Source organism: Vulpes lagopus, chromosome 18, assembly GCF_018345385.1.
Source record: "Vulpes lagopus strain Blue_001 chromosome 18, ASM1834538v1, whole genome shotgun sequence".
In the NCBI taxonomy this organism is placed as follows: Eukaryota; Metazoa; Chordata; class Mammalia; order Carnivora; family Canidae; genus Vulpes; species Vulpes lagopus.
The window spans coordinates 6,021,415-6,033,188 of record NC_054841.1 but is presented as its reverse complement, the minus strand read 5'-3'; the positions used below and the strand labels follow the sequence as shown (position 1 = coordinate 6,033,188).

At 43.7% G+C, this 11,774-nt stretch overlaps 1 protein-coding gene across 2 annotated transcripts in view; it reads left to right on the top strand.

The window, feature by feature from the left end:
• Positions 1-521: 521 nt before the first annotated feature.
• RTF2 (replication termination factor 2) overlaps positions 522-11,774 on the top strand; it is a 39,036-nt gene continuing 27,783 nt past the window's right edge. For both annotated transcript variants that reach the window (XM_041733095.1, XM_041733094.1), the window contains exons 1-5: positions 522-673; positions 5,326-5,420; positions 6,584-6,677; positions 8,841-8,980; positions 11,668-11,746. In XM_041733095.1, the coding sequence (XP_041589029.1) occupies positions 605-673; positions 5,326-5,420; positions 6,584-6,677; positions 8,841-8,980; positions 11,668-11,746 (477 nt within the window). In that variant the 5' untranslated portion in view covers positions 522-604. The remainder of the gene's footprint in view (positions 674-5,325; positions 5,421-6,583; positions 6,678-8,840; positions 8,981-11,667; positions 11,747-11,774) is intronic.

Genomic DNA, 11,774 nt, shown 5'->3' with positions numbered 1-11,774 from the left:
CGGTACTTCCCGTGCACCTCCTGCAACAGCCTTCACAGGACTGTCGTGAGCTCCGAAGTCACAGGGGTGCCCCCTAAGAAGTTCTCGTGTAAGCACCTAATCGTTAGCGGGAATAACAAGCGCCGTCACATGCATCGTCGATTGCACTAAGAAAATGCAGCCCTTTCCCTCGCGGTCCCGGGATGTGCCGCGCCCAGCGCCAGACACCCGGGGCGGGTGACCCCTGTGTCACCCCTGCCCCCGAAGCGCGGCGAGCGACCTCCACGGTGCAGCCGAGACCCTGCACCCTGCGCCCACCGGAAAGCAGGAAGGGACCTGCGGGGGCCCGGGAGACCGGGATGCTCCGCCAGCCCCGCGCGCGCAAGCACAGGCCCGCGCTCCCGCAACCCGCGCCGCGGGGGCCTCCCGGGCCCGGCGCCTAGCGACGCTCTCCATGGCAACCGGAGCTTGGCAACGGATCCGCCCCGCTGCGCGCGAGGGGCGCCTGCGTCATCCGGGCGCGCCGGAAGTGACTGCCGCAGTCGCCAGGGGCTCGCCAGGGACTTCCGGAAGTGGCGGCAGCGGGGTGTTGCTGCCGGCTCGGGCTCCCGGCTCCCGGCTCGCGATGGGTTGCGACGGAGGAACAATCCCTAAGAGACACGAACTGGTCAAGGGGCCGAAGAAGGTTGAGAAGGTCAGCGACGTGGGTCCAGGGGGCCCCGGCGGTCGTGGGGTGTCCAGGGAGCGAGGGGCGGTGGGGGTGGGGCCAGCGGGGCTCCTGAGGCCGCCGTGCTCGTTGGGGGAGACTCAGGGTTGACAGCGGTACCGCCGTCAGACCCTGCCTGGTGCTCGCTCTTAATAACGCGGGGTGGCTCGTGCGGTCTCACAGCAGCCCGTGGGCACGCACTGTCGTTGCCCCGTCGCTTTCAGACGGAGAAATCGAGGGCCCGGAGGACACAGCTGCGGGGCCGGGACTTGACTGGCTGCCGTTGGTCGCCGTGAGCGGACGGCTGCTGCTCCTTGAGCCTGGTGCACGCTGGACCTCATTTTCTCCCAGAGGTTCCCTTATTCACACGAGCTCGGGTCCTAACCACCTGACTCCCCTGCACCCTGCCTTCGTGGTTGATTAGTGTCGGCCACAGAGGCAGGTGAGCTGCCCGGAGCAAAGTCTGTCTGTCCGTCCCCTGCCGCTAGCACGGCCCCTGGCCCAGTAAGCTCGGTGAGTATGTGAGCGAGCCGGCGGTGTTGAGAGAAGATCGCATGTGATAATCTCCGTGCTGCTAACAGGGGAGTTGAGTGAGTGGCGTGATCAAGATCACAGAACGGACAGATAATGAAGCCAGGATTTCCAGCCAGTTTTTAAGGTTTTATTTATTTATTCATGAGAGAGGCAGGGACGCCGGCAGAGGGAGAAGCAGGCTCCACGCAGGGAGCCCAACGCGGGACTCGATCCCGGAACCCCAGGACCACACCCCAGGCCGAAGGCAGGCGCTCGACCGCTGAGCCATCCAGGGATCCCAACTTCCAGCCATTTATTCAGGAATTCAAAGTCAGCATCAGTAATTATTTTTTTTAATGCTTTATTTTTAAAATTATCTCTACGACCAGGGCGCCTAGGTGGCTCAGCGGTTGAGCGTCGGCCTTCGGCTCAAGTTGGGACCCTGGGGTCGAGTCCTGCATTGGGGTCCCTGCAGGGAGACTGCTTCTCCCTCTGCCTGTGTCGCTGCCTGTCTGTGTGTGTGTGTGTCATGAATAGATAAATCTTTAAAAAAAAAAATCTCTACGACCGTCATGGGGCTTGAACTGGTGACCCCAAGATCAAGTCATGTGATCTACCAGCTAAGCCAGGTGCCCCATGTTAGTAATTACTTGTTTTTTTAAAAAGATTTTTTATTTATTTTTTATTTTTTTTAAGGCTTTTAAATTTATTTATCTATTCATGATAGAGGGGGGGGGGGGCAGAGACACAAGCAGAGGGAGAAGCAGGCCCCATGCAGGGAGCCCGATGCGGGACTCGATCCCGGGACTCCAGGATCGCGCCCTGGGCCAAAGGCAGGCGCCAAACCGCTGAGCCACCCAGGGATTCCCCTTAAAAAGATTTTTTAAAGAATTTATTTATTTAATAGAGTGCGTACACGGCAGGCAAGAGGGAGAGGGAGAAGCAGGCTCCCCACTGAGCAAGGAGCCCAGTGCAGGGCTCTCTCTCAGGGTCCTGGGGTCATGACCCAAGCCAAAGGCAGATGCTTAACCACTGAGCCACCCAGGTACCTTTTCTTTTTCTTTCTTTATTTTTTTAAATTTTATTTATTCACAAGAGACACGAGAGAGAGAGAGAGAGAGAGAGAGAGGCAGAGACACAGGCAGAGGCAGAAGCAGGCTCCCCGCGGGGAGCCGGAGGTGGGACTGGATCCCAGGACCCAGGATCATGCCCTGAGTTGAAGGAAGATGCTCAACTGCTGAGCCACCCAGGTGCCCCCCCAGTAATGGCTTTTTAATAACAGAAGGCATGTAAAAGATCTGATACAGTGCCTGGCACATGTGGGTGCTCCATATATTCTCCCTTCAGCAACTAGAGAAATCTTTTTAAAAGTAAATCTCACATATCACTACTATATTTAAAATTCTCCAGCTTTTTTCATATTCAGAACAAAATCGCACAAAGTCCTGTGTGATCAGATGCCTTGCCTGTCTTTCCACCTCATCTTCTACCCCCTTCCAGGTCTTTCAGCCTTTTCCAGTCGTACAAGCCTTTTGTTCCTCAGCCTGGAGTATAATTTCTACAACCTGATAATGTTCTTTGCTGAGATATTCATTTCTTTACTTCATTCAGTTCTTTCCTCAGATGTCATTTCAACCCCACTGTTGCCAAAATACGTGTCACTTCCAGTTGTTCTCTATCCTCTTTTGCTGCTTTCCTTTTCTTTATAGAGCTTATCGTTGTTCTCGTTTGTTTATTGTTTGTCTTTCTCCAGCGTGAGTAGAGACTTTGCGTGTCTTACCTCTGCCCACCACACAGTAGATGCTTAGTAAATGTGTTGAATGTGGTAATGAGCACTCAAGAGGATGGAGTGTGCCCGGCGGCTCCACTCATACCTACATATACATACACTAATGGTAGATGGTTAACACTCATGAGAGCTCTTGCCAAAAAAGTATTCAGCTAATTTTGTTAACTTGTGACTAGGACTGAAGAGGAGCAGCTTAATGAAAAGCTTGGCAAGGTGTCAGTAGGGGGTAGACAAAAGAAAGGGTGATCTGAGACAACCAGAGTGCTCAGGCATGATGGATTTTTGTTAACTTTATTTATTTAACAAATATTTTATTAAATGCTTACCTTAGACACCAGTCTAGGCCCTGGAGACAGTGAACATTGTCCAGCCTTTGCATTGCTTACATTTCAAATAGATACATAATTTTAAAAACACAAATAGATACATAATAACGTAATATTTTTGATCACTCATGTGGTATGTTTGGTCTGACAAAACTATTGCTGTAGTTCAAGGCCCTGCCCTGAAAAGAAGAGAGACCTTGGTTTAAAAAAAAAAGGATTTCAGAAGTTTTTTGGGGTTGCTAATTTTTAAATCTCTGGGTATAAGGATTAGTTTAACACTTTTCTCCCTATCCCCAGTTCTCCTGGTTATTTTTTGAATCAGCAGAGAACTATGGGTAAAGCAGGTGAGGCTTCCAGAAAGTAGACTGACTTAATGTGGTTTTTTTGACTTTGCAAAGGGTATAGAAAATCGAACTTTACTAAGGTTTTTCTTAGGCCTTGGCTGCATTGTGAATTTTGATAAAAGCTGTTTAAGCTGCCAAAATGTGGCTCTTGGGTCTGGGGTGTGGGTAGAATAACAATTATAGTAATGTGGGCTTTGTTCTATTTTTTTTCTGTTTTGTTCTATTTGAAATAATAGAAAAGCAATAGAAAGTAGTGAGTAAAAGCATGGTCTCAGGGCAGCCCGGGTGGCTCAGCGGTTTAGCACCACCTTCAGCCCAGGGCGTGATCTTGAAGACCTGGGATTGAGTCCCACGTCGGGCTCCCTGCATGGAGCCTGCTTCTCCCTCTGCCTGTGTCTCTGCCTTTCTCTGTGTGTGTCTCTCATGAATAAATAAATAAAATCTTAAAAAAAAAAAAAAAAAAAAAGCATGGTCTCAGAGGTACAGTAGGTTAAGCATCTGACTCTTGGTTTCAGCTCAGGTCATGATCTCAGGGTTGTGGGATCGAGCCCTGTATTGGCCTCCGCGGTTACTGCAGAGTCTGCTTGAGACTCTCCCTCCCAATACTTCTCCCCCGTTCTCTCTCAAATAAATAAATAAAATCTCAAAACAAAATAAAACAGCCTGCTTGGGTTCTTATTTTAGCTCCTTCATCTACTTGCTGTGAAACCTTGGACATGTAACCTAACTTCTTGGTACCTCCAGCTCCTCAGTAACAAAGTAGAAATAATAAGTTACTGGATTTTTATGAGGGCTAAAAGATCAAGTCACGGAAACTGTTTAGCACAGCACTTGGCACTCAGTAAACATTTAAGCAGTTGTTACTATAAAAAGTAAATTTAAGGTAATTTTTCCACATTTTCTTTCTCTCTTCCTATTTCTCCCACTTGGGCCATCCTATTATATTCAGGTTTGGCATTCTAGGAGGGGAAGAGTGAGACATAGAATATTACATAGGTGAGATATCATTTGAGGGCAATTAGAAGGTCTTGTGTTTGGATTTTAATAGTTTGGGTAAGGATTTCATATGCCCCCTGATGAACAGGGTTAGATTGGTGATTTTTATAAAGAAGTTTATAGTCTTTTGCTGAACTTTTTAAGAAAATATATCTATTTTCTAAAATTCTTAATCTTTAAAATCAGCAAATACTTTAGAGCCTTTCCCATTGACAGAAATGAACCTGTATTGCTTATTTTTTTCAGTATGGATTCTCTAACTTATTGTTAAGATACAAATATTAGGGGCACCTTTGGCTCAGTCAAAGAACATGTCTCTTGATCTCGGGGTCATGAGTTCAAGCCCCAAGTTGGGTGTAGAGATTTATTTAAAGAATAAATAAATAAACTTAAAACAAGATAGTGATATTTATATGAAGCTTTCATAAGCAACTTAATGACTTGATGTGAACTGTTCTGTTGTAGGTGTCACATTTGGAGGGAACTTTATTTGACATGGTAGTAGTTACTTTGACTTTTTAAGTCCCAGCTTCATATGTCACTGTCTTTGATATAAAAGACAAAAATCATTACCTGTGGTATTACTGAATAAGCCTTTATATGTAGAACTGTGGACCATATGTCTTTCAGAGCTGAAAGTTAATTGAAAGGATTTTTTTTTTCTTTTCTTAGGTTGACAAAGATGCTGAACTCGTGGCCCAGTGGAACTATTGTACTCTAAGTCAAGAAATATTAAGGCGACCAATAGTTGCCTGTGAACTTGGCAGGTATGGTTCTTTTTACTTAATTGAGATGAATTTTTATTAACTAATTTTTTAAAGAATTTTAATGTGAAAAAAAAAGAATTTTAAATACAGTTCTTGATTCATGAAATGTGAATTATCTCAAACTTACGAAGTCTGAGTTATCATTCCCTGTCTCTGAACATACTTCTGCATTTTTCTGTTTTGTTTGGTGTACTTAATCCGTGATCTGAAAATTCAGGGCCCAATAAGAGCTGAATGATAAACATAAATGCATGAAGGAGCAGTGTGGGGTAGTAGAGAATGGTGGGGACTGTAGGAAAATGGGGAATTTGTGTCCTGTCTCAAAGGGTGGCTACTGCTCATTTCCAGCCAGGTGTTGTAGTTCCAGAATGTGGGCCTATTGCTTCCAGAACTTCTGATTGTTTTTCCCAGGAAAAGTTGAAAATGTGTACTTTTCTATTAAATTTCCCAATTTTTAAGATCCTATTCAGATCACATTAAGACTGCCAGTTTGCAACCCTTGATTTAAACTAGTTTCTTGGGGCACCTGGGTGGCTCAATCAGTTAAGCTTCTGCCTTCGGCTCAGGTCATGATCCCAGGATCCTGGGATTCAGGCTCACATTGGGCTTTCTGCTCAGCGGGAAATCTGCTTCTCCCTCTCCCTCTGCTGCTCCCCCTGCTTGTGCTCTTTCTTTCTGTCTGTCAAATAAATAAAATCTTTTTTGTTTTTTTTTTTTAAGATTTTATTTATTCATGACAGGTGCAGAGAGAGAGAGTCAGAGACATAGGCAGAGGGAGAAGCAGGCTCCATGTGGGGAGCCCGATGTGGGACTTGATCCCTGGACTCTGGGATCACGCCCTGAGTCAAAGGCAGACGCTCAACTGCTAAGCCACCCGGGCATCCCTAAATAAAATCTTTAAAAAAAACAAAACAAAACAGAACTAGATTCTTTCTTTGTATGCTCTGGACATAGTTGAGGCAGGATTTAATTTACTTTTTTAATAATGCAGGGCATTTCTGTTATCAAATGTAAATTACTTTGGATTGTAGTGAATTTATTCTTACTCCTTTGTGTGGAGTAAGAATAAATTAAGGTTCTTAGTATATTAAGAACTCCTTAATATATTGATAGTTTTTCACAGAATGTTGCCAGAATGTTTTGACTAATCCTTATTGTTGCAGACTTTATAACAAAGATGCTGTCATTGAGTTTCTATTGGACAAATCTTCTGAAAAGGCTCTTGGGAAGGCCGCATCCCACATTAAAAGCATTAAGGTAAGACCAGTGATTCTGAAGTTCTCCAAGGGTCTCAGTGGTTAGTGTTTATTTTATAGAATTCATGTACTTTATAGACTGAACTCAGAAATTTGGAATTCCATTCCTACCCAGCCGCCTAATAATAAGTGTGATTTGGGGCAGGCCATGTAAAGCTCAAGCCAGAAGTTCCCACACCGGTCCTTCTGCCTTAAACATCTGTTATAATTTAATATGTGCAAAAGAGGTTCAAAACTCTTAATATGATGAATAAATATTTGGGAACTTTTTTGTAGTTAAAACTCAGCGACTTGAATTTCTGATTTGGAATACACCTAAAGAATTACCGTTTTTATAGGGAGATCACTTGTTAAATCCGTGTGGTATCTCCAACTAATTAGACATTCTGATTGGCAGTTAAAATTCTTTTATAAAAATGGAAAAACAAATTTTTCACTAAAAGAGGTTGGTTGAGAGGACAAAATCTTGCAAATCTGGTCAATGGGAGAGAAATCAGAAAAGTGTTAGAGAATTTGAGGACCATCAAGCTTATAAAACACTTCATCTCACAGGTGAGAATGCTCACTCTCCATGACTTTTTGAGGCTACACAGTTAATCAGGCACCTAAACCAGAACCAGAATTCCTAGCTCCCTATATAAGGCTTTGGATTTTTTTTCTTTTCTTTCTTTGTAAATTTTTTATTCTGTTAGGCTTTTTGTTTGAATTCTTGGATTGATTACAGGATGCAAAATATGTTAATTTCAGGCAAATTAGTAATTCTGAAATGTAGCTAAAGTAGTGCTTCAGAAGTAACCATCCTGATTTTTGTCACCCTTTATCTTGGGAAGAGAGAATTCATTCTTAAAACACCCATGGTAGCATAATTATTTTATTTCAAAAAAGTGATTATCATTGAAATTAATTTATGCAATTCTATATTGAAGATAATATTCAAGGTATATGATTGAACTTTTAATGCAAAAAAAAAAAAACTTCAAGAAATCAGAACTTTTTTTTTTTAAGATGTTATTTGTTTATTCACGAGAGACATAGAGAGAGAGAGAAGCAGAGACACAGGCAGAGGGAGGAGAAGCAGGCTCCATGCAAGGAGTCTGATGCGGGACTGGGATCCGGGATCACGCCCTGAGCCAAAGGGCCATCCAGGCGTCCCCTAAATCAGAACTTTTAAGCAGAGAATTCAAATAAAACAATGCTAGTAGCAAAATGATCATTACTGTCAATTAATAGCCCACAAATACTCTTGAGTGGAGAACTTGATGAGACACCTGGCGGCTAGCTGTCAACCAGGAAATTGACCATACCAGGGTGGCTTTCCTTTGGAGGCACTCTGCTGCTCTCTGGGGTGCTGAAAACAAAATGGTACAATTAAATGTCAAGAAGTGTTCAAATGCTAAAGTGGAGTCATTAGATCACTCCTTGTGAAGGTGAGTTTTTGAGAACCTGAATAGCCAGATCTTGGAATATGGAAGTATTCTCTGGCTAATGTTCTGCCTTGGGCTCATTAGACTGTTGGCCTCATAGATTTTACTGTCTGTCCAAATATTAAATAAACGAGGGTAGCAGTAATATGGAGCAGCCTTAGTGAGGATTCATTCACAGAGAAAGGAAGTGTTCCTTTCTGGATAAAACGAATACAAAATGTTCTCTTAGTGGAGTTATTTTTCATGTCCAAAGTTACTTTTTTAGGGATGCCTGGGTGGCTCAGCAGTTGAACGTCTTCCTTTGGCTCAGGGCCTGATCCTGGATTTCCAGGATTGAGTCCCGCATCAGACTCCTTGCATGGAGCCTGCTTCTCCCTCTGCCTGTGTCTCTGCTTCTCTCCCTCTGTGTCTCTCATGAATAAATAAATTAAATCTTAAAAAAAAAAAAAAAAACAGAAACCAAAAAATAAGTTACTTTTTTAAATAGCAAAATATTGGCAAAGTGGAAATTAATCACTTGCCAGCCAGTGAATTTTAAAAGTCCTGTTTTTTATCACAATTTATGGTTTAAGTCTTTCATCCATGTTACAATTGGTGGTCAAAGGAAGTAGCTAGGAAGATCAGGTTTGGATGTGAAATTCTGAACTGGAATAATTTAGGTGGTTAATTTAGGTGGCTATTGAAGCTAAGAATGATCCCTTAATCTGATGAATTCTTAATATATTGATGGTTTTTCACAGAATGTGACAGAACTAAGACTTTCTGATAATCCTGCCTGGGAAGGGGACAGAGGAAACACAAAAGGTGACAAACATGATGACCTCCAGCGGGCACGTTTCATCTGCCCCGTCGTGGGCTTAGAGATGAATGGCCGGCACAGGTCAGTAACAGATGTGGGGCAGACGGTGTGTGGTCTGGTTAGAGAATACTGGTGCTGTTTTGTCCTGTAGCTTTATGATCACACAGTCTTCGTTAAAGTGTGCTTTGTTTTGGGTCGTGCCTAGGGCAGAAGTGCTGGATGTCTGTAAGGTGGCATCCAAGTCCACCCAGCTTTGGTGTCTGTGCTTTCTGTTCTTGAGAATAGGAGCACCTGAAGTAAAGAGGGATTTTAAAAAATTTCCAGTGTGACACTTAACAAGACTTGAATAGGGGCAGCCCTGGTGGCACAGCGGTTTAGCGCCACCTTCAGCCCAGGGCGTGATCCTGGAGTCCGGAGATCGAGTCCCACGTCGGGCTCCCTGCATGGAGCCTACTTCTCCCTCTGCCTATGCCTCTACCTGCCTCTCTCTCTCTGTCTCTCTCTTTCATGATTAAATAAATAAAATCTTTTTTAAAAAAATGACCATTTTAAGGTGCACACATCAGGGGTGTTTGGTACAACCACAGTGCTAGGCAGCCCACACCTCCGTCTGGTTCCATTTTCTCCATTGTCCTCACCTCAAAAGAAAAGTCCCTAGCCACGGAGCAGTCCTCCACATACCTCCACCCCCAGCCCCTGGCTACCACCAGTCTGCTGGCTTCATGGATTTGCCTGTTCTGGAGATTTCCAATGTATAGAATCACTCAGTATTTGACCTTTATGTCTGGCATCCCACTTCTTTTTAAGAAAACCATGGTTCACCCCAAAAGAGGAACTTAGAAACAGACTCAATCTGGGGTCTTGAGGAGGGGTTCCTTGTATACAGCCTGTTGCTCCAATTGTGGCTTCTCTAGTTTTTCCCTTTTATTCGCTGGTTATTCTCCTCTCTTCTCTCTTCCCCATTAAATGAGCTTTGCCTGTTTTGGCTCTGCCCTCCTGCTATTAATAGGGCCTCCACACTGCAAAATTGATTTGAAGGTTACTTCATACATTTATTAAAGTTTTTTTTTTTTTTAATGATTTTATATATTTATCCATGAGAGACAGAGAGAGAGAGAGAGGCAGAGGCACAGGCAGAGGGAGAAGCGGGCTCCATGTAGGGGACTCGATCACGCCCGAGCCCAAGGCAGACGCTCAACCACTGAGCCACTCAGGTGTCTCTATTAAAGTTTACACAGTGAAGATTTAAATGCAGAGAAAAATGGAAATAAATGACTAGTGTAATGAAAACATTGAGCCTTTATTTAAAGAGAACTAATTTTCGAGGTGCCTGGGTGGCTCAGTTGGTTAAGGTCATGATCCCAGGGTTCTGGGATTGAGTCCTGCATCCTGCTTCCTGCTCACCAGGGAGCCTCCTTCTCCCTCTGCCCCTCACCCTGCTCGTGCTCGCGCACTCTCTCTCTCTCTCTCTCAAATAAATAAAATACTTTTTTAAAAAATATCATTTTCTAAATTACTAATAATCATCCATAAAATAGGATTTTTTTGGGGGGGGGGTCCTAAGCAACAGTAAATGAATGTAGTAAGTGTTATTAATTGGGTCTTTGTTATGGCAGTCTGTATCCCTAGAGAATTGGTGAGAATTGTGGCATTTTTAGAGGAATATATAAAGTCACATGTGCACGTGATTTTTGCCCCTTTCCCGCAGTCCCTGCCTCCAGTGGCAGTGGACTTAGTTGTTTGGAGTTTAATGCCCCCTACAGACCTGCCCAATACCAACATGCATACTCCGCACTTCCCTGTACCTCTGCCATTAGAAATACAAATAAACAGCGTTCTTCCCACAGTCATGGAAACATGCATATCTTGCAACCTCTAAGAGATGGTCAGAAAAGTGATTCTTTCCTTGATACTGCAAATTGTCCCCCTGAGACACACCATGCGGTGTCTGCCACCAAGACTTGCCTGTTTCCTCCTTTTCCAGCTGGATACCTTCAGTCTCTCTCACTACCGCTGGCTATGTAAAACATGGCACATCGTTGTTTTGCAGTGAATTTCTTTAACAGTTGAGGTTAAGCATCTTTTATAGGTTTTGGCCATTTATCTTTCTCCTGTGTGAATGCCTTTGCCCATTTTTCTAATATATTGCTTATTTTTGCTTTTTGAGACCTTTTTCTATATTCATAAACACTGAATCTCTTATATATTTAAGATATTTTCTCCCAGAGTTCCTATTCTGTCTTTTGACTTTTTTTTTTTAAGATTTTATTTATTTATTCATGAGAGACGGGGAGGGTGGGGGGGCGGGGGCGGTGGGGGTAGGCACAGACACAGGCAGAGGGAGGAACAGGCTCCACCCAGGGAGCCTGACACGTGACTCGATCCCGGGTCTCCAGGATCACACCCTGGGCTGAAGTCGGCACTAAACCGCTGAGCCACCCGGGCTGCCCCTATCTTTTGACTTTTTATGTTTGTAGGGTTTTTTAATTTATTTTTTGTAGAAGGGACTTTATTCTAAAGGATTATTACAGGGGAGCAGGAATAGGACTGTGGCCTATATTTCTGATTTTTATATATGTGTGTATATATATAAAGTAGCATATAGATATATATGGGACGTGTTAATTTTTTTCCTTTAAATCAGATGTGACCATTTTTTTTCTTTGTACTTCTTGGCCTTTGTACAAACTGGACAAATGTTAACTGATAGTCTGGGTGATCATTTTTAAATTATTGAAGTCATCCTCCATTTTGGATTATTTCTCCAGGTTTTGCTTCCTGCGGTGCTGTGGTTGTGTGTTTTCTGAGCGAGCCTTGAAAGAGATAAAAGCAGAAGTTTGTCACACAGTGAGTTGTTGACATATATCATTTTTTC